This window comes from Clinocottus analis, unplaced genomic scaffold (genome assembly GCF_023055335.1).
Source record: "Clinocottus analis isolate CAN_PGR_092001 unplaced genomic scaffold, fCliAna1.0.p SCAF_6, whole genome shotgun sequence".
Lineage (NCBI taxonomy): Eukaryota > Metazoa > Chordata > Actinopteri > Perciformes > Cottidae > Clinocottus > Clinocottus analis.
The window spans coordinates 11,412,665-11,436,669 of record NW_027176218.1 but is presented as its reverse complement, the minus strand read 5'-3'; the positions used below and the strand labels follow the sequence as shown (position 1 = coordinate 11,436,669).

Genomic DNA, 24,005 nt, shown 5'->3' with positions numbered 1-24,005 from the left:
AATATATACACCCAAACACAAATGCATAATGTGTTGTGTGTAATTTGTTTTTAATTTGTTTGTCTAAAGTCAATATGTATACACTTGTTATATAGACAGCAAGGTGTCAAGGAGCTGAAGGGAAACTGTACAGACGTGATGACTGCACTTCACTTTTCCTAAAACCACATCCCTGTATGAGAGAATGGAGAACAGCATCACCACATCCACCCACCACACACACACACACACACACACACACACACACACACACACACACACACACACACACACACACACACACACACACACACACACACACACTTCTCTGGTTTGTGAAAATTGTCTATGGGAGTTGTGTCCATGGCAACAGACCATTCAACAGAGACCACTGCTAAGTTATTAAAAGCTATTCATCCAGAGACAGATACTCTATGGGTATTGTGTGTGGATGTGTGTGTTTATGGAGCATGCTCTGATGTGTGTTATTGGAAAGAAACAGGATGTTTCCAAGCCACGCCGGAGGCAGTAGCCTATACATGTCTGAACTGGTTTGCCCTCTGGTTAAATATACGATGGGTTAACACCACGTGCACGGGTAAAGCAACACTTGGTTTTCTCCCATTTATCCAACAACTTTGAAACGTTTTTTCTGAAAAATGGTTTCAAGAAGCTCTGTATTAAAGTAATAATAATCATAAGTCTCTCATGTTGTGCTACATATTGGCTGAATTAAAAGAGATATAGACAAAGACACTGGCAGAAAGATAGACATAAAGACAGGTGGAAAGGCAAATGTGTGGCCTGTAACAGGTGTCAGCTGTTGCCCTGCCATGTTTCATGAATTTTCTCTTTTGGCCTGTAACTGTTGAGGTAGGGCTGTTAATTAAGAATTTTCCTGTTTGGTCCCACCCTTTCTCCTTTGCGTTCTTTTCCTCCCTCCATTTATTTTAATAAAAAATACTTTGCCAAGTCCTATATTATGTTATGGTGAATTTGTGAGTTGGGACAGAGAGACGAAGAGGAAGAGGAAAAAAGGGAAAGTGAAAGAGACAGAGAGAGAAAGGGAGAGAGCGATGAGTGGGCAGAAGGAATGGACGCAAAGAATCAACAGTCCCATGTGAGACTGATAAAAATAAACTCTTTTACCCTACATTCTCTGTCTTTCTCTCTATTTCTCTCTCTTTCTCTCCCTCAACTGAAGACCGGAGAGAGTGATATTTAAGTGCTTCCTCAGAAAAAACAGAAACACGTTTTAACAATTACCCACGTGTGGCCGCACTGTATATGGGAACACTGACATTTGGCTTTGGTTCAGCAGCTTCACTGACTTCGTATGGCTTAGTGTATGATTGCACACTGACAAAGCACAACGTATCACTGTGTCACTTTAAGTGTATACAGTCACTGATTCATCCACGCCTGAGGGAAAACACCACTAAGCTTCAACAGTCAAGTAATTTGTTCAGCGTCAAGCAGAAATGCAGGCAAACACCCTCTCAACCTCAACTCTCACATATTGCTTGGTTTGGGATTAGGTGATTGCTTTAGATGATAATTTGCAATAACATTTTTGAGTGACACACGTAAACGTAAACTTTATTGGACTCATAACATATATACATGAAATATGACCTCTACATTTAACCCATTCTAAGCATCTAGGAGCACTGCGCTGCTCTGAAGTGCTCGGGGAACAACTTCAGGCACAGCGTGTCCCAAGGACACTTTGCCATGCACGGTAGGAGCCAAGGATTGAACCGTCAGCCATGTTGCGTAAGGACAACTGGCTCTACCGGCTGAGCTACAGCCGCCTCTTTTTCTGTTATCGATGGCTGGGCAATACTTCAATGATGTCATGTATATGATATGGCCCTTCACTGGAGTCAAAATGTTTATTACCATTCTACGAGCTGTCCCTCAGCACAGATTGTGCAATCACTCACAAACTGGGTTGAGCGCATGCATTTTGCTTTCATATTTGTAGACACTTTTATTATACGTCCTTTGTTTCCATCAAATAGGTATAGTCTATTTCACGTATGTCTAGAACATATTTAGTCTTGCTGATTGACATAAAACCGCGGTGAAAAAGCAAAGGGGAGGCCCGCGGTGCCATGCTGTTGCTCTTCTTCGACTTTTGAAATATATTAATGGATGTCATTGAACAGAAAGATAGATAAATGGACTTAATTTACAAGTAACAGTAAGCTATAGAGTCTATTTTTATTTGTATTGAATTAGTAGAAATTGTGGAATAGCGATTGCAAAAGAAAAGCACACAGAGGGTCCAGAGGAAATGCAATCTTTCTCTGAGCCTCTATACATTGGTGGGATATGATATGTACCTTACCTATGAGTGTGCAAAGAATTATGACATGAAATATGAAAAACAACAACAACAATAGTTAATGTACAAACTGCCAATTGAATGGTGATTTAAGCTCCTCTATTGAGTTATTATATTTGTAAATCTAACCCTGAAAGAGTCAGTGCATCACTAGATATGAACCTCATGTCACTGATGCAGACGTATCTTACTTTGCAGCTGGTACAAATGACGACTAAGTGAAATCACTACAACGATTCCTATTAGAGTGCCTGAAGCAACAAATTAAATAAAAACTGAACACTGCCAAACAAATCCAGAACATGCCTGCAGTTGGGAACAGACTATTCAGAACCTAAGAAAGCCTCCAAACCCCCAGCTCCCTTAGTGTATAGGATACCTTCCCATGGAGTTTATACTGTACACACCCCGAGAAACCCAACTCCACTCCGAAGATTCTTAACGTGCTTATGGATTAAAGGTCTTTAAGAGAAGTTCTCCATTCTCCAACTCTGATTAAAAGTCCATTTGCACCACAATGAAAACAAAAATAACACAAAAACAAAAACAGCTGAATGTCTGACGACTACGATGAGGAATTTTGTAAAAGGGTTACTGCTGTAGTTTCAATTTTCTTGCCCCTTTTCTTCCTTGGTATTCAAAAGTAAGAATTGTGATGCTTTGAGTGTGTGTGTGTGTGTGTGTGTGTGTGTGTGTGTGTGTGTGTGTGTGTGTGTGTGTGTGTGTGTGTGCGTGTGCAAGTTGTTGGCTCTGATCAAAAAAGGGGAGGACAGGTCAAAGTGAAGGAGAAGAGAAGAGAAGGAGTACTTTTGGCAGTACACACACTTGCATCTAAAGTAAAGTTCCCCTTCCCTTCTCTGGACAGCAAACTACATCTGCTCTACTTCTTGTGCCCCATAAACTTGCAAAGCCATATGGATCGCTGTTTACTCCTTGAGCATTCACTCAATCAATCTCATATCAATTCATGTCAAAACGGTAAGATATTACTTAATTAATGGTGCTGGGGTGCACTGTAAATCCACGGCCTCCCACGATCTCATCATCACCCGGTCACTTAGTTGTTGATACAGTTGGACCTTAGCTCTTGTTTAGGTAGCCATGGGGTACCATTGTGATCTTTCCCCCTACTCCACTGCCCTTCTGCCCCTCAGCCCTCGCTTTCAAAGATGTGTTGGAATCTCCTGCGGTTCAACGGGAAAGTGTGTGTGTGTGTGTGTGTGTGTGTGCGTGTGTGTGTGTGTGTGTGTGTGTGTGTGTGTGTGTGTGTGTGTGTGTGTGTTTCAGAGAGTCTAACAGTTTTCATTGAGGGGCTCATACTGTGGGGGATCAGGCTGCTGCTTAGGTTCACGCCATCGAGATAAACACTTTCCTGTTGTGTTCATCAAATGTGTGGATGTCTGCACCCACACGCCTTCATTTGGACACACAAGAGATTTTCCCAGTAATCCCAGTGACTTGTAGGGGTGAGAGTTCCTTCACCTCACCGTCCCATGTGTCATTGATCAGATACTCCCTGCTCAAGACTGGACGACTTCTCAGGCTGTCTAAGCAGGCGCTGCTCTGTAATTCACCACAGCGTGTCATATGATTCCCTCTTCTCCATGAGTAAATCTGAGTCTGCTTCACCTGTCACATGGGTAATAAATAATGTATATGATGATATCAATGATTCATAAATGCAATAATCCCATGTCACTTGCCTAATGGGACCTACAATGGATAATGTTTGATAAAATCCTAAAGTATGATGTGAATAATACTTAAACTACGTTCAGGCATGAAGATTATACTTGTTCGCAATCATGTGGCTGGACCTCCTCAGCCAGATATGGTGCCAAATATTTCTCCCTCCAGCCGAAATACGGACGATTTCTAATGGAAATATTGAATGTGGAAACGACAGCCAAAATAACCAAGCTTGCCAGGCTGCTACCTGAAGGCCTTCCTTCTAATCGAGATATCACTGCATGGGCGTGTTCCTCCAAACTGACAGCATGTTGTTTTAAGTGACTGATTTGCTCACAGGTATCATTAGCTAACTACAGATGGCCATGTATTTATGTGTGTATGTGCGCATGCTCGTCTGTATAATTATGGATCTCCCAGTGCTGAGCAAAAATCATTTCTCTTTGGGAAAGCCATCTGCTGAAACAGACCTAGACCATTCATCCTGAGCATAATTACCATGCGGAAGAGAACGGCACAAAATACTGACAAACAAAAAAAAAAGGGAGAGAGGGATGAATGATGTTCAATGCCAGGGAGTCCATGTCTGGCACCACTTTTCATTGCAAAACTGATAACAGCAGTTCATCAAAATATAGTGACAGAGACAGGAAGAGAGAGTGTATCAGGGAGAGACTAATGTTGTAAACAATTTAGTTGAGATACATTAGGCAAATCAAGTTTCTTTCCTAAATATCACTTAACTGATCTCATTTTTACACAAAGTTGCACGTTGTGAATTATCCCCATTAATTCCTATGTATTATTCCAAGCTGATTGATTTACTGAACCAGTTTACTGGTTCACTGCCTGGTTTTTATGAAAAAAACATGTTGGAATTATTTTATAATATTTGATATACTGAACATAAAATGGGAACATGATCTACCACATATAAAACAGATTACATGTTCAAAAATGGATTGTAACTATCTAACAAAATTCCTAATAAAAAAACAAAACAGATATGCAACATTGCATTACACAAGACACACACATCTGATAAGCCATAAAGCTCTACATGTTTCATCTCAGTTTTCTTTGCTTGTATATATATATATTTTTTTTTACAGATAATCAGACTTTTCCTCTACCTCAGGATCTCAAAGTTGCTACAACTTCTATAGACGAGTGTTTCTAGTTACTTCATCAGCACACCACATGTGATTAGAGCTTTTAAATCTACATGTTCAACAATCAAGGCATTAGAACATAGACATAGACTCTAATTCAAACCAAAAGTGAAGAGCTGAAACGTGTAGAGATTTACAATTTGTGACAGAATGCACAAATGCAAGGAACTCACCTTTATACGAGAGTTTTAGCCGTGGGACGTTGCTCTTGGTCTGTTGGGCTCCGCTGGCTTCTGTCCTGAGCAGAACCAACCCACACAGCAGCATAATGCTGCCCCAGAGTGAGCCCATGTTCCTGGGGCAATAGCAGCCAGAGAGATCCTTTAAATATACGCCTCCAGTGCGGTCAGTCTCAGATCCGGTGTGTGCTAAAAGAAATGTTCCTGTTGTCCAGCGATTATGAACAAATACCGGTGGGTCAGTCCAGACTGGTTCTCAGCAGGTCTCGTCCCCTGCCAAATCAAAAACCCTTTCCTGTTCCAGGGGTCAAAAGCCAAAATTAGAGTCCAACTTCAGTGGAGACAGAACCTGCAAAGCAGAGTTGTGGGTTATGCGTTAATGTCACTTGCAAGTTAGTCTCCCACACCAGCAAGTCCAAGGTAAACTGAACCAAACCAAGCACAAAGAAGAGATCTTCACAATACTAAATATGAGAAATAGTGAGAGGAGCTGGGTACGACTGCCATAGTTTTCTGTCCTGGTACCTGACCGGAGAACAGCTCTTTCTAAACAGCCATCCACATTATCACTGAGTCTCTACCTTTTGCTCAAGACAGAAAAACAGGTCCAGTTTGTTTCAGCTGTCAATCCAGTTTGCTTCGTAAGCACAATCTGCACTGACTCTCTCTCCCCCTATTCACACTGATTTCTGTCTACTTCTCTCTCCACTCAACACTGCTCTGGACTAGTTTAGCGCCACTCAGCACAGCTCTGCCCTGTCCCTACAGCGCAAGGCACACAGTGCAACTGAGAACAGCTGAGGCAGACAGCATAGTCATAGAGAGAGAGAGAGAGAGAGAGAGAGAGAGAGAGAGAGAGAGAGAGAGAGAGAGAGAGAGAGAGAGAGAGAGAGAGAGAGAGAAAGAAAAAAGTGCAGTGTAGGTGGGGGAGAGGGTGAGAGGGAGCACAGAAAGCATGAGAGAAAAGAAAACAGTGAAAGCTAAAGTAATAGGAGAGGAAAGGTTAGGGCAAAGCAGGAAAGCAAACAATTCTTAGAAGACGCATTCTTCAACAATTTTCGATTCAGTTCTCAGTATGAATGAGACTCAATATAGTATATATTTCTCAACTTTTACCAACAATTAACAAAACCAAGACACAACAATAGAAACACATGAGTCCGAGTCTCCACGTATACTGAATCTGTATCAAATAAATCCATGCTACAAGTAAACCACATCTGTTATTTTCTGTATTCAAATCTTTTTATTTTTTCCCCTTTCCATTCATAATGATGTATTTCCGAGAAAACCTTATCATAAAATACGTTTTACATAATTTATAATTTCACTTGGGCTCAAATGTATTGCAGTATACATTCAGAAGAGTCAGTGTTCTGCTTTGTTAAAAGTCATATACTTTTAGTTTCCAGTAAAAACTGGAACAGTAAAGAATATCAGTGATTCCATTACATATTAGATAATGTTATTCTCTGCTGGTTGAAGAAGCCAGACAGTGGGAGTGCCAAGAGACTCCACCAACTGCATGCTATTTAACTGGCTCCTTTGCGATGTGAAACATCAGCAATCTATTTTGCCTGAGTCTGATGGATTAGCGGTGAAGTTGACATTACAGTACAGTAGCTCATGATATGGAACTATCTGGACAACAGACAAATACACCTTGTCAGGTCCATCTCTCTGGTGATGACATCACCAAAGTGACAACAATCACATGGGAGAACACAGCAGTTCCTTGAGGTTACTTTCAAGCTTAACTTCATTTTCAAGCTAAACAGTCTGTTTTATGGGTCAAAGTGTAACAAATCTCAAATTTCAAAGAACTGAGCAAAAGAACTTTATCCCCATTCTCTTACGTAATTCACAAATCACTATTCACTACAATACATTTCTCCACGGACAAATCAGGTAAAAAGAAACTTGTGTGACCAACAAACGTAATCCACATTTTATCTAAATACAGTGTTCCAAAAAACATTACCAAACCAGAGTAACAATAATAAATAGTCCTTTAAATGCAGATTGATTTGGCATTTATGGGCCACTCCATCATAGTCTGAAGGGGAGTTCCCTGTCTTTTCTCTGAAACCATCCCAAATGAGATGTCAATCTCACTCCAAACAGCAGACCCTCAGTGAGCTGATTCCTTCTCGTGGTGAATGATAATGACTTTAGTGCCAATGGTGTGGACCTCTAACAGGCTGTATCCATCTGGATAAAGAGCCATCAGACAGTGGGAGGAGAGCTGAACTAATCCTGTAGTGAGTGGATGGGCCTCACCGTTATGCTAATGTGAGCTGGCGCTTGGAGGTTCCAGTGAGTGGAGGAACAAGTGTCACGCCACAGTCTCTGCTTCCTAAACAGACTGGATTAGGGGCTGGAACGGACAGATCCTTTTCTTTGCTATGTGGCATTGGCAGTGTTGACGTACCAGTTCATTATTCCAGGGATCGTGTAACACAATCTGCCATAACTGAGGCCAGACGGAGCGATTGTTGGAGGTGAATTAGGAATGAATAGGCCCTTGAGAATGTTACTCCACTCTTCTCAGGGTCATAGTCTCCATGTTGATAACTGCAAAGTGTTTTCATACATTTGATGTTTAAGTGGAAAACAGAAGCTATAGCTTATTGTTTATTCTTCTTCTTATTTTATGTCACATTAGTAAGATCTTGAAGTACTGCCACTTTTATTGTTTGATTCTTATAACAGAATGCGTACGCAGACTTGAAAATTGGCAGTAAATCCCTCTGGCCGACTTTCTTTTTTTCAAAGAGAAAAAAAAAGACAGTGGTGAGAATGTCCCCGTTCCTGACATAGGGAGGTATTCAGAGCTTCCAACTCAAGTGGTCCCCTCTTCTCTACTGAACCCCACTGAACTTTCAATTCACATGTCCTCATCTATTCCATGCACTTCCCCTAACTTTTCTCTAGCCCGGCTCTCTTTATTAGGACATGCAGGTGTTTATTTTATTTATATATATATATATATATATTTATATATATATATATATAATTTTAACCATTATTTTTTTTTAATCTTTCATTTCTGTTATATACAGTGTGTATGGTGAAAACACATTGAGGCGGAGAGTTGGGATATTCATGTTGAACATTGGTTGTTGAGAGTTTGCTGTGTGTATAGGGGTATTTCTCTTTTACTTTCTTTCTTTTTTTTATATGTTCAAAATAACTTAAATCATTTTATATAACCTAATCCAATCTAATCAACCCTCAACTTTGTAGTTATCTCTAAATGGCAGGAGACAAGTCTTCTGTGTGTTACTTTGCAGATTCCAACATGTCGTACAGTCTTGTAAAATGTTTGAATACTTCCTTTGCCTCTTACCTCTCAGCATAGCTATGGTTTAAACATCTACTGAATAATGTTGGTCCAATATAAAAGGGGATACATCCTTGACTATGTGTGGGTTTATAGAACCCAAAGGGAGTTGTGTGTTTACAGGACACAAAGGACTTTCTGAAGCACTAATTCATCCCCATGGTCTAAACTATTTTATTCACTAAGACCGAGGGCCCAGAGTACCCTGACCATCTCAGAATACATCAACTTATATGTGGAAGTGCCGCTAGAGATGGGGGGTGTGGGGGCTTCTTTAACTTGCTGAGAGGTATGGTGTGTTCGGAAGTGGGGCAGATCAGGCCTGTGGAGTAGAAGTGGCAATGGATCTGTCAATAGCCATTGAAAGCTGGAGCCCCCCATCAGAGTTCACTCAACTCTCCTTAAACAAAACTCTCCTCACCGCACCACGCCTCCTGGCCACACAAGTACACCCCCAACTCTCAGATCTCTCCACACACAAGCTGCTTCCCTCTTCTGTCTCTCTCTCTCTGAGCATCACCTCCCCCCACGCCACACCGATACATACATTAATCCCCATCTGCTGCCGTGTCTCTCCACCCCTCTACACCTATACCCCACACTGAAATCTCTTTTTACTTTCTCTATTTCTCACTTTCTCTATTCCTCTGTCCGCATTCCTCCTTTCCTCTATTTCATCCTCTTTGACCTCCACCTACACACAAGAAGCCTTTGGAACATAATCCCCTAAATGAGAGGATTTGGCTCAGCAAAATTAACCACAAGCCCAAAGACAAGCAAATTAACCACATTTGCTGCCCACCTACCCTTTTCAATAATGGCTTGCATAGTTCACCCCTGCATCCACCCACCCGGCTGTAGTTAAGATTAGCTTCACAGCATTGAGTGATTGGAACAGGCAGCATACAAGTAAAACAGGAGAAAGTGCATGAATAAAAACTATCCAGAGTAATATCAAGGAATAGCCTGTAAAGTTTTAGAAAAAATAATGTCAAGGCATTTATGTATTTAATCTACCTTCAGTTCCTCTGAGATGAAAAACAACTTCAAGAGAATTTAAAAACCATTGTATGTCATATTATTCCAATGCCCCCAGACAATATGGGATACAAAGCAGTGACGCAATGTGCCACACTACCATAGGGATTGTGTTGCTTCTCATGAAAGGACTGATGTATTGTCATTCTGGTTATTATTGGCATTCATGCAAGACACACACACACACAAACATGCAGCAATGGAAGCCAGCTGTGTGAGCCGGCAGGTCCCAGTATGAAAGAAAGAGTGAAGGTCTTTCTTCATCGTGGCAGCCGCTGGGATCCTAACCTACCCCAGGGGCATCTGGGTGACAATATACAAGAAAAACACATTACGTCTGACCACTACTGAACACTTATAATACTATTTAGAGCCCTATTTTGGACCAGGGCAAAATCATATTTGAGCTTATTTGTCATCGCTGCATTAAACAAAGTGTGGAAAAACTCTTTTCCACTCCAACCATGTAAGCAAACTCATGAGAGTATGGCACGAATAGACAGAGTATGTTGTGCACTGTTAATGACTGAATAAAAGACATGCTATTAGTGATTGACTCTTTCTTAATGAAAAAAAAGATGAAAAATACAGCAAAAACCTCAGTTATGAATAAATTACTGGGAACAGAGCGTTGTCTTCAACACCAAAGCCACCACAATCTCATTGTGGCAACCACAGGGTCCACTACAGCAAAACTGAGAGCCAGTTCATATCAACATTCATTCTGTAAGCCTACCACAATTTGAAGGATAGCCACACAGCATTCTCACATTCACCTATATATTAACAAGAGTGCAGGCTCAAATCATTCACAACATCACTCGTCTCGAGGACGAAACCAGTTTTCCACAGATGGCGTTTCCGGTAAGATTAAAAGACCGCGACAATGTTTGTTTCGACCTGCTTCACTCTTTCACCAGCCACATGAATTTATAATCATCCATCAATATTTCAACCTTCAGGCTACCTGCTTCTCACCTCCACAGGGAACAACGAAAACACACCGTCTCTCTCTGACTCATATGTAGCCAGACTAAAAGAACATGAACAAGGACAGGGGCTATGACAGCTGCTTAGCTTGGTCTTATACTCATGAATTAAACTCACACAGAAAAATTAAAATCGACCCAGCAGACACGTCCTCAAGTCATTGAAGACATTTTTCCGTATAAAGTAAGATTTATTTTCCCCATGTGGAAAACAGTACAAACTAGCAGAGTAGAGTGGGTGATATATGAACCAAATATTACATTTGTGAGCAGACCTTTTAGTGACTTCATGAAAAGCCTTCAAGCTACAATGTGTTAATTCAAAAAAATGTAATGTGATACTTTTTGTTTGCCTTTCCTCTTGGAGGTTAGAGTGCAGGGTCAGCTGCAGCACATTGACCCTGGAACAGGAGTTTAGCGCAACATTTCATCAGTGGGCATTCATTTCAGGATATCGCCTCAAAGCACTTTAAAAGGAATAGTTTTGGATTTGTTATTTTTATTTGAATGCTTGTAAGAGGAAAAAACCTTAGGGAACATTGCGAGGAGGTTGCTCGTCTACTGCTGCCTCAATTGGTCAGTTTGTTTGTGTTTTGTGACTTTGATGAAGCTAACCCTATACAACATCAAACTCACACAATTACAACGTATAAATAATTAAACTAACTTCAACTATTTTGTGAAATTACTTTTACAGGGCTTTGAAGAAAGCATGGATAACAATTCAGTTCCCCGTCCAAAAGGGCATCTGTCATCGTGGCAAATCAGCTCCTGTTCTCAACTGCTTGGGTCCCAATTAAGCTTTTATGGTTGGGAGATACAAACCAGATATACAGTGCAGCTTAAGTCATACGCCATTACTGCCGTAGCTATTTGTAATGCATCAACTGGAGAATAGTATCAGTGCTATTGCTCATTTTAAAAGAAACCATCGCGCTTGTGCTATGATCTTGTTGACTTTTCCAAAAACTCTTTCATGAACTAAGTTTGGAAACTGTGAACTGTTCTTCTTGCTGAATGGCTTATTGATTATTATCTGCACGTCATCACAGCACACAAAAATCCTCTCCACAAAATAGTCAGGCGCAGTTTGGACGTGCATGTTTTTTCTTAAATATTTTGAAATCTGATTTTATCAAACTAAAGCAAGCTCTGTATCTTATTAGAAATAGAACAATTACAACAAATATACAATGTACTGCCAAGAGGCAATGCGACACCAGTAAGACTTGCACAACCAAACCCGACAACACAGTCTGCACTTTCTGGAAACGTTTCTCATAACTTATGGTGTTTGGGCTTGTTTTACTTCAGCATTAAATTCAGCATCTGTCACATAAATTATATATTTTACAAGATTTGTAAAATTGTTGCAGCTTCTTAGATTTACTATACAAAAGTAATAAAGACCTTAAGAGTAAAACACCAATGTTTGCAAAGCCCACGTGTCAGAGCAATCTCGTTTTCCAGGTAAGGGAAGGAGGGTAAAATGAGAGAAAAAGACCAGTTTGTTTCTGTTAACATTGTGTATCTGTGTTTGTGTGTGCGGTGGAGACAGACACGCTGAAACTCATCACTGGTGTTGATTATTGACCTAGCTCAGCGGCGGGACAGCGGTCTAGACATCACACAGTTCACTCCCTTCATGCTCTGAATTGACGTGACCATACACTTCACTTTCTGTCTCTCCGTCACACTTCTGGTGGTTATCACAGTAATCTCTGTATAGCTTGAGGTGTGAGGGGGGGAAAGGTTGGGAAAGAGTAGAGGGAACCATAAAGCACTAAACCATAGCCCAGCATGTAATGGTATACGTTCTGGATGTAGACATAACAATAACTTATTCGAGGCAAACATGTGACCTACTCACACCTCTTTTTTAATTCCGCTCGTAGGTAGTGCCAATGGCAAAGTAGTTCACAAGACACACAGGAGCTATTGTCTCTGCAGTTTCAGAAAGTTCCAACCTGCTGATACACTATTCTTGGGACAGAGGGATCTTTCCCCTGCCAGCCCGTCTCTGCCAACTCATACAAAGTCCAGAAATAATAATTAACATTCAGTATGTTCTGATGGTTTCATGCCACACTGAAGAAAGATGTGACTCGCTGACTGTAATTTTACACAGCATGACAGGCAAATTTAGTGACTACTGTCATGGAATGCTGGGGCTTTTTGGGGGTCAGGGGTCAGGCTTCATTAAAAACCAATAGTGGAGACTTGGGTTTACATCCCTGCTGAGTCTTTGATCAGAAAAGAAGGGGGTCAGCTAACCCAGCCTGTGTCCCTGTGTGAGAGGTTAAGCCTATCCGTTAAGCCTGTAACTGCAGTAATATCTCTCATCAATGAAGTCAATACATGCACAGAACTGAAGTTGTTAAAATAATCCTGCTAGATCTGTGAGAAAAGCTCTGACAGCTCCTCCAAGTAAGCAGAACAACATCTGTTTGTGTTTTCTCTTCAAAAGTATCCAAAAGGCCATTCTGAATTTGATTAAATTATTATGTTTCTGGTATTCCATCTCTGTAAACTGCTTGGTCATGGTAAGCTTTAACCTATGTTCACCTCCCATGTCAAAGTCAGATACTTTTTTTGACATATATTTGTCTAAATGAATACCAGAGAAGAGTGACAACAACACTAGTGCATTGATAGCTGTTATTCACAAAGACTTAACATGTCCTTGTCATGCTCCTTTGTGCATTTTAATCAAATTGTCTCACTTTCAGCAGCTGACCCCTAAATGTGCCCATCAACAGTGTCAGTTGAGCCTATAAACATTATGTTCTGACATTTACCAATGGATTAACTGACCTTGCCAATAGCAAGGGGGTCTAGAGGAGGAAGGGGCTTGATTGATCTGAGGCATCTCTTTTAATAGGGCTTCTGGTGTTAAGCTGGGGTCAAACAGAAGGAATCCATGAGCTGCATCCTTACACCTAGATTTATACCTTCAATCAGAACCTTGACTCTGACATGAACTCAATAATCCCTGGTCAGCCTTCGAATGCTCCGTGCTGACTAAATACAATATCTGTACTCTACATCACGACGGGCCACAAAAGATGAAAGAAGAGAAAAGCGTAAAGGGAGGACAAAACATGGCCAACAACAAAAGTGAAGAAAAAGAAGCAAAGGTGTGAACATGGAGAAAAGAAATGCCAGGATTACTTTAGTATTTTAGGAAAGATAATAGTCTGTAGTCCCTACAGACTAGTATCTTTCCTAAAACCTTGTAAATATTGATGTTCACCTACAGTGTAGGTGAACATCCATCACCATGCAAAAACAATCTTAGAGTGGGTTTATTATTGGCCTACTACATGGCCTGATGGCTCCCTCTGTGCTCTTAACATTACAAGAAGTGCAAAGCATCTTTTTCAGTTCATTAAGAGACCAAAGACTCTTAATGAGGTTATGATTCCTTCCAGATAACAGAACCAACAGAAAATAACCTCTGGCTAATGTCTTCTGTGGCTCCACCCTTTCTTGTCCACACTTCTTTGTCCCTGTTTTGAATGTGTTTGTCTTTACTCATCCAGATAACTTAAAGCTTTCTGTAGCTCCAGCTAGAAGCTCACTATTCTGAAGCCCAGGGGAGGTTAATAAAACAGCACCAATTCCACACTCATTAGTCGAGAGGAAATTGCACCTAATTTTGGCTTATTGCTGGACGCGTAGCAGAAACGTGACACAACATGTCTTTCATCCTGCCCATTCAGTCCAGGTGTTGACTTTAAATTTACCATGACACATTCCCACCCACATTTTCAAAGAAAAATGTTTCTTCAGAATGTATATTTTTGGCATTTTTCTCTCATGTTAGACTAACAACTCCACCCTTCATTCCACCTCTGTCCTTCTAAATTTCCCTTGTTTTCCCTCACAGGTATTTTCTTTAGACAAACATGCTTTAACGTCTGCTGCAGTGTGCCAGGTGCAGCTATAAACTTAACAAGAATTTTAACATCCGGCTCATAAATAAACTTGTGCCAAGTACCAATTAAGATTATGTCTTGCACCGTTTGTACATCACCACAGTCAGAGCCCTACACTGACCCTAATATTTCATTGATGCAAACAATTATTATAAACATGTTTTTAACAGATCAAATTACATGTTGAATAAAAAGTATTCATCAAAATGAGTGCCCCACAGACACAAACAAGTCTTCAAGAAAGGATTGTGTGTTTAGTTTCACTTCTAAGTAGAACGCCTGCATTCCTGTAAGTTAATACAGGGCACTCACTGAATACCAAGAGTTTCTGCTCTAATTTAGGTAGAACGAAGCCCTCCAACCTGCAGAAAGGAAAAGGGTATTATTGTAAGACCCCCTTAACTAAAGTATCAATAACTGCAGAGCTTGTCATGGTTGAGTGAGAAAGGCTGTTACCTGAAAGGTAGAGAGAAACAACTCATATCCATCTTTCAATCTCTGATCACAGCTCTGATAGCGAGAACTCTAAATTGAAGTAATGCCAATATTGTGCAAGCAAACCTGGGGAAGAGCGAAGAGGAGTGTATGAATCATTAGAGAGCAGAAAAGAAGTTTACAGCATCTTCTTTTGTGAAAATATGTGAGGAAAAATAGTCCAGCTGTCCAATTAAGCAGAAGCTCCAACCCAGAAACTCATGCCCAGGAAGGAACCCTTGGCCCGGCTTTCAGTACCCAGTGTATCACGCCACATTAGTCAGGCACCAGTCTCTGCCAATGCATCAAACACAACGCTGTTACTGCTCTCCGAGTCCGAAATCTCCTTTATCCACCCTTCCTTTCCCTAATCCCTTTATCTCATCCTCCTCCAAGCCTCATGTTCTTGTGCTTGTTGGCCTCACCACAGCGCCCATTGATGTATATAATCTTAAGTGACCCACAGGTGAACGGAGATGAAGGCAACCACCGTTACAGTCAGCAGACACATTCTGGTGATGCTGCTGATTGCAAACAAAAACAAACAAAGAGCCTAAGAAAACCATTCCGACACATGTACAGTTATTGTTTTTCTGCCTGTGACCCGTTGGCCTCGATGTTCGATGGCTCTGCCCCACTGCCCGTGATCAAAAAGGGTTACAGTGCCAAAACTGCCATCTCCAATCATACCACAGTGTTCTGCATCCTTAATGTATCCGTCCAAATGGATCATTTTGTTTTCATCATTATGGCGGATCCATTGAACATGCCCACTCTGATTGTTGTAAACATGAGTTTAAACGGTTGCTAATGAGGGCTTACTTTTCTAATCTAGTTCTGTATAGTGTTCACTGTTTCAAGTTTCTACAACACACTGTACCTATAAAGCCATCCGTGAATAAGCTCTTCATACAAAACACAGCAGTCTCTTCGTGGCGTTGTGAATGATATGCCTTCTTTCGGAGATGCATTACAAAGTAGCACAGTGCCAAACCTCGTACCTCTGGATATTTCGGCTTGTTTGTTTAAAACAATCAAATTGAGTGGAAAAAGGACACAGTGAACTGCACCACTCTGAATATGCAACAAAGCATAATTGAGAACACAATGTTAGCTACATTGTTAAATTGAGTAATTAACCAAACCCTCGGCAGTGTATTACCATGCCTGGCTCCCTCTCTCGCTGATATGTGGGCTGCCATGGTGCTGCTGCATAATATATTGCAATGTGTTGGGTGAGCAGTAAATTAGAAGAAATGGCTCAACTGTATTATCTCAAAAGAACAGTTTGTGGGTCACATAAGACCATATTATGATATTACACCACAAAACATAAACAAAATTATAAACAAACTCTAACAAGCCTATTGATGATGTATATCTATGAATTGTAATATGTCTTCATGCAACAACCTTCACATGAGGTTTCTATTCTTGTTCCTTTTTGAAGTATTACAGAGCTTTTGGAGACGTTCGTGACCTTTTGACTGCTGTCACTCATGCTTGCACAGACAAGCTTATCATAACCCAGCCTCACCCCTTCACCCTCCACTCCATCGGTAGGAAGGTCAGCAGTATGAGGGGGAGGAGCAGGAATTAAATGCACATTTAGAAGATCTTCTCAAAACTCACTTTAGGACATCTACGTCATGATAACACTTTACTCTGCAAAGTCACATTTCCTTTCTAAACAAGATAGAGGGAAATATAACACCACTCATGTTCTATTGTTTACAATGCTTACTTAATTATGGTATTGATACTCTGTCAAACAGGTCAATACATATTATCATTGAACCATGTCATATTCAACAGGTCACTGCGCTCAACCGGTCACACTGCTGGTTTTTCAGGTACTGCGAAAAAATTCAAAATACGTCATTTATGTTTGCATTTTCTTCATTGACCAAGTCAATGTATTGTCAAATTAGTGTGTAAGTGCAGGGCCCATTTGGCCGATTACTTGGCCCCCAGTACTTTCTCAAGAGCCACTCATCCAAACAACTTTACACTGGACATTGCACTTCCTTACATCCTCAACAATAAACTCGCTAAGTGTTAAAGTCAATCGGGTGAATGGTTGTCAAAACACTGGAAGGACCGAGAAACATACATAAAGAAGAAAACTCCTTCCATTTCAGTCTGGTGCAGTGTCCCTTCGAGGAGTGGCGGTTCAGAGTGCATGGCCATTCGGAGCAAGACAACTGCTTGGCCTCGGGTATTGCTTCTTGCAGCTTTGTCATGGGAAGTGAACGTTCGGTGCATTTTCCCATTCAGAGCATGGTGATTGCACGGCCAACAAGAGAGCTGATTGAGTTTTCGAGAACCGCTCATCGTTGACTCCAGTCAAGTCTGCAGAGCCCTGAGGCCCCTCCCCCGCTGCTGCTCAGTTTTCTTGTCTGTTCAAATTGTATTTATATTGAATGTTTTTCGTTTCCAAATTGCACCAAATTTGAGCGCTATAATAAAATACTAAATTAAGAAAGTGAATTAATTCAGGTTTAATAAGAACATGTTTATCTAGCTGTCGAGCAAGCAAGTCATTGGCTATTTACTACTGTCTCTAAGGGAAAATCAGGTTGCACTCCGATCCCACCAAGCAACAATGTAAGTCATTTGGAGTTATCAGTATATACAGTGAAATGTTTATTAATGAAACTAATGAAACTGCAGCATTAGCTGTATCAAACTCTTACCTTTGTCCAACTATCTCCAAAAAATAATTTAACATACACAACCTAGCTTTACCCATCTTGCTTATGGAGTGGAAATAGTCAACTTCCCTATCTAAATGTTGATATCAAACCCAGTGGATGGCCGTGCATTTTCTCACCCCGCGTGGCACCCACCGTAACCCTCTATGAGAAATCGGTTTGTTTCAGCCTGAACTCTTCTTACTCCTACTGAGTTCAGCTAGCAGCTTGGTAGCTTTCTGTTGACTAAAGTTACTCTGGCCCACTAACCAATCACAGCCCATGTTTATGGTCACGCTGACCCACTGAGCAATCACAGCGCATGTTAATGCTGACGTACTTCCTGGCCACCTCGCAGGCACTGGAATGTCAGAGAATACGCACAGCGTGTCAAACTAAAGATCTGATTGGTTGAAGACTGACAATCAGGACAATGTCCCCATGTACTTTAATCAGCTACAGCTACAAGGCCTCGGGCCTCTCTTCTTCCATAGAGACATAGAGGTGAAATCTGATTGGTTAAAAACTGAAGCAATGCCGCAGGCTGGAAGCAGGGCAACAGAGGAAAACAGGACTTGTCCAAGCTAATTGGGAAAAATGTAAAAATGAAAAGTGTATTTGTAAAGCAAAATCAAATTATGAAATAGTTATAACTTTGTGATTCTGTTTTGGCCAGTAGAGAAGGCTTAGCTGGCCTTAATGGCCCACCACTAACCTTCCTTTGGTGTGACGTTGCTTCACCTCAACAGCAGTTAGCAAGCTATAGTGTGTTGGTCGGCTGAGCACAAGCTGGTTCAGGTGCATCTTTCTTTAGTGGGAATTCAAAGACCCTCAAACCTCTATGTTGTGTTCTGGCAACAGCAGTTCAAACTGTATACAGTCCAGACTGTAGAGTGCAGCTTGTACCTCATGCTCTGCTAAAACTCTAAAAACAATTTTTGTGCAGGCCTGTAATACATTGTTACTGAATAGAAATAGGGACGATGATCTGTATGAAAGTACCACGTAAGCTCCCTCAAAGTCCCCGCTAATATAAATCTTTCACATAAACCGTTGGATGACACTTTAATTTAGTACAGCCAGGCGCCATTATGCAGTAAAAGCAGATAAGAGTGATAACAGAAAAGCAAAAGATATTGTGTTAATGAGTAAAACAGACATGTCGATCATCATCATTCATCATGTCTTAATTAGTCGTACATTCATTAACTTTATCTTAATAACTCCACGCTAAAATGAATGACTCATTTAGCTAATTAGGATATTGGTGTGTGTTTGTGTGTGTCAAATTCTGTGCCTTGGAGCGACTTTAGCAAATGCGAATAATCGCTTACGTTAATTTAATAAGGCTTTGTCCTTCACTGACATATAGGCTTACTTTAATTCAGAACAGAAGTCCAACCACAAGGAGGATTTCACTCACCCGCTTTTCCTAGAGAGAGAGACAGAGAGAGAGAGACAGAGAGAGAGAGAGAGAGAGAGAGAGAGAGAGAGAGAGAGAGAGAGAGAGAGCATCTGCAAGCATCTCTACATGTGTCACTGAATGTGCACCAAGTGGTGTGATGGGGGTGTGATAGGTAATATGGAGGAACATGCCCAGATCCCCGGTTCCTCCACGGTGCCTGCACCGGGAGAAAAGGGTAAATCTGATACTTTGTCACAGTTTGCAAACAGAAGCGTCCGGTGGGGCAGAGGGGTTCACGTTATGGGTCAGCTAGCATGAACTAGCAGAGCACCCATCTGTGTCAGCACCGGGAGGGAGGGCTTCGGGTGGACAGAATGGTGTGTGCTGATATAAAGGCGCTCGCTGGAACAAGAGGAGTAGGAAGAGGGAGAGGAATTCACATCAAAACAGCGAGAAAATAACATTGAGAAAAGGAGTTTGGAGGTGGATAAATGGGGAATTCAAGAGAAGCATATGGAGGTCCGAGATAATATACACAAACGGAGCTCTGAGTAAACTTCACTTACCTTCAAACAAATACTTTACTGCAAATGACACAAGCATGTGTGTACACACCGTCAAAGTACAGTTATTTTCAAGATGAAAGGGTGCTGTAAAAGAGAGCCACTATGTTGCTCACAGTTTGAGGCATTGACTTGAAGGAAATCTGAGCTGGTGAGAGGGGGTAGTTTTTCTAAGATAACCTTGGAGATAGTAACTGACAGAGGGTCAGAGATTTGGACACAGTTAAGATCCAGCATTACATTGATGTTAGCTAAAAGGAGGATTTTGTTTCAACAAAAACTAACCAATCAGTACAACATTACAGGAAAAAAAAGCTGTGTTGTATTATTATTACAAAAATATTCAAATGACTTGTGTTGTCTCATGTCTGATCTTTCGGTACGAAACAAATTATTTATTGTTTTGCAAAGAATAGTACTACAAAATACATTATTTTTTATTTTTCTCTGGTTAATTGCTATCATAGTATTATCTTCAATTACTTCCCAACTATCTTACTTTTATTTGCTATAATTATGTATAACAATTATGTAAAACATAATTATTATTAGTTTAATGAGATGAGATTTCTCCCCACAACTTGAATTATGGGTGTTTCTGCTGCTTTATTTAATTGTGCAAACATAAATCAGATTTTAGTCCAGCCACAAAATTGGATCGTTTTTAGGTTATATGCACAATCCTCAAATTGTACAATTTAATTACATTTACATTATTTCCCAATCTCTAGAAATCATAAAGGCAGTACAGCTTTCTTTGGAAATTCCTCTGTGTACCTCTTAAAGTAGGCAATTGACAGACGACTCATTCTGTCTAGATCTTTAACAAAGAGTCTCTGAGAAATATTTAACTCACAGCAAACATTCAAGAGGAATGCTTGTTTCATAATGAAACCATAACAGCCACTCAGAATATGCTGTTCATGCCAGTGACAGAATGCGGTGGAAGTAAACTAGTAGCACATTTCTTTTAAGCGAAGTCTCAATTACCCCTCACTCGCTGACCCTAACACCTTGTGAAGAGGGTGTAATGAGAGGAAATAGCATAAGTGACTTCTGCCACCCTACATGATGACAATAGACAATGGGGGAAGCTACATTTCCAGTGGTTTTCAACAGATGTTTTATTGGTGTGGACCCATGTGTTATGCAGCCGTGCTCTTTAAAGTTCTTATAGTCATTTCACAGTGTGATGAGAACAATTTTAAAGAACAACACAGTTTCCCTTGGCAAAGAAATTCCTCCCAGTTCCTTCAAAGCTTAAAAAAGCTAAATTTGTTTTTTCTTGCTACAAGTTGTGTTTTTGCACGTCTTATAATCAAACATTTAGTTTATTTTTCTTAGAAAATATTCACATTTCACAGGATCTTGTTGAGCAGTAGCAGGATAGTTATGCCAACTCCTCTTAACTTTGCCTCCATGTGGAAACGGTCAGCTCCACTTAATGAGAGCTATTCTGCTGCATTATGCCCAGTAGAGAAACACAAAACGCGCATAGTTCTGGCTTTGCAACAGCTGCCCATGCGAGGGGGAAACATTTAGGCTAATTTACAGAAGACAATGCATTTTTAATTCAGCACTTTGTGTGCCCCCGAAAGCAAGGCTGCAACTTTGCGGAAGCCGGGACACTGATAACATACTTTGCAAAGTATGTTCAATTTGGCATCATGGGTGTGGCTTTAAATTATTAATGTAACAAGAAATATAAAACGCTGTCACTCTGTCATTTTTGGGGGAGATTTCACCGTTGATGTTAGTTTGTAATTATGTGTAAGGTATGAAGTCGTCTTGTTGAGGAGGGTAGTCTGCTCCCTCTCTCGCTTTCTCTCTCTCTCTCTCTCTCTCTCTCTCTCTCTCTCTCTCTCTCTCTCTCTCTCTCTCTCTCTCTCTCTTTCCCGAGACAGGGCAGCTGTGCACTATCTATCTCCCTCTATGTGTGCATCTCTGTGTGTGTATGTGTGTTACAGTATTTAGAGCAGCATGATCCACTGTCAGCACCTTTAACTATAGTCCTTTAACTATAGCATGGCAGTAAATAAGCCTTGACACCTTTCAGCCTTTTACTTAAGAGAACACGTTTAAGTACATAGCTTTTAATTAGATACTTAAAAGATCAGTGTAAAAACATACAGACGTAAGGTATAACATCCCGAAGAGTGCCACACAATTTACACAAGTTATTTGCTGACCTCTGTTGTTAATTTATTTTGGCTGACTAACTTTTGACAACATATTTCGTCGGTGTGCCCACAAGGCTGATTGTGACCACGCATTGTGTGTCTCATTCATGCAGAAATGTGGTTGCAGATGGTTTGGTAAATGGCACTAAGTAATGTTCAGTGTTATTTAATGCATCATCAGGTTACAGAGGCAGGATATATTCATGTAATATCTGACAGAATTGTGACATCTTTAAAACCTAAATCAAATACTGAAACCTGCAAAACAAATGATACTTGAAGTGTTTTCCTCAAGATACACACTAAAATGAAAACACAATAGCTGTGAGTGTTTTCCAATGCTGAATCTCTCAACTCCAGACCAATATGCTAAATATGAGACTCAGACTTCATAAAAGCGTTCACTTTATGACTGAACGCTTCTTAATCCTTTATACTTGGCTCCTCTCATAAATCACCCACAAGCACACTGACACAGTCCTAGTTACTTCACTAATGTGATGTAAAACACACCAGGTTGTGTTTTGGGATCACATAGCATGCCCTCCGGTTCTGTCTCCATGTCTGTTACTCAGCCCAACAACACCAACAAACTGTAAAAGAAACTCATTTTATTGCCATGACAAAGGATGCAATCACTGAAGTCCCTACCCTGCCAGCATGATATCAGCGATGACAAGACAATAGACCTTTACATGAAAACCCAGCAACAACTGTCCTGTCATATCAACTCTCCTGCCAAAACAGATGAAGAATGCTGTGAAAACAAACAAAAGGGTGTACACTTACAAGTATTATTCCAGATGGATGTTTGCATAGAGTTCCGTGTATCTGACAGAGTGTGAATGAGAGCGATCGCCTTTGGGTGCGTAAGAGAGAGCGTCTGTGGATGAGTGTGCATTGAGTCCAGCCTTGTAGTAGTGTTGGGGGTTGGAGTAACAGCAGATGAGTTTAAGTGGGCAGCAATATCAGTCCTCGCGACATCACTCTACCATCTGCCAACCGCTGATCATTAGCATCTATTTCTCTCTCTCTCTCTCTCTCTCTCTCTCCCTCTCTCTCTCTCTCTCTCTCTCTCTCTCTTTCTCTCTCCCTCTCTCTCTCTCTCTCTCTCTCTCTCTCTCTCTCTCTCTCTCTCTCTCTCTCTCCCTATGTCTTTAAAACATAAACACAGTTGTGTTTGTGTGTGTGTGTGTGTGTGTGTGTGTGTGTGTGTGTGTGTGTGTGTGTGTGTGTGTACATACACACACTGTGCCTTCCTTAGTTACTGGTCTACTGTGAAAAATGAAATTGGTGTGTGAGAGTGTTTATGTGTCTCACAGAATCACCTGGGAAAAGAGCGGTGACGTCAGCCACTCTCAGCGGAGGACAGAGGCTGGCAATGGACATGCCCGCCTGCTGTCTGCCTCTGTGGGGAACCTGGCGTCTTCTGTATTTGGCAAAGAGTAAGAGTAAGATAGGGAGAGATAGGTAGGCAGGTACAGAGTGAATGAAGAGTGTAGGTGGGGGATCAGAAATGCAAATAATCTCCCTCTGGAGAAATGATGTGTAGAGATACAAACATCGTACCGCAGAGATCCAGCCAACATAGAATCACTCATATGTGACTAATTCATGGAGACTGTGTGACTGAGTGTGTGTTCCAGATGCCACAAACACATAAAAAAACTACACTCTGTACAGACTATGGTTCCCAAATGACAAAGATTCATAACTCTCCAAAGTGCTTTACACAGTACAGCAGTCTGCCTTGTAACCATTCAGAATATTCCAGCAGAGCAGCAAATCTTTCCTTTACAACAGTCCAACATATGACTACATATGACCCGTTTACTTTATGTCCTTATTCAGAAAACACACACACACACCAACATATCAATGAGTATTAATTTGGATGCACGTGTCATCATGTCTAATGTATGCAGTTCACTGTCAGGGCCTATTAACAAGATGTCCACTGAACCTTGACCACAATCCACTTAGCTCGAGCTTCCATAAAAAAAGAAATGTAGT

The 24,005-nt window shown here is 40.9% G+C and overlaps 1 protein-coding gene across 5 annotated transcripts in view; it reads right to left on the bottom strand.

Annotated features, from left to right (window-relative positions):
- Positions 1–24,005, bottom strand: part of sema3ab (sema domain, immunoglobulin domain (Ig), short basic domain, secreted, (semaphorin) 3Ab) — a 58,184-nt gene that overhangs the window by 18,337 nt on the left and 15,842 nt on the right. The window contains exons 1-2 of one of the 5 annotated variants that reach the window (XM_068603180.1): positions 22,782–22,907; positions 5,364–5,718 (exon numbers count right to left, since the gene is read on the bottom strand). The exons of 1 other annotated variant lie outside the window; for it this stretch is intronic. In XM_068603180.1, coding sequence (XP_068459281.1) covers positions 5,364–5,481 — 118 coding nt within the window. In that variant the 5' untranslated portion in view covers positions 5,482–5,718; positions 22,782–22,907. Of the gene's footprint in view, positions 1–5,363; positions 6,127–22,781; positions 22,908–24,005 lie in introns of those variants that run through there. 3 more of the 5 variants (XM_068603182.1, XM_068603181.1, XM_068603179.1) reach the window with 3 other exon arrangements.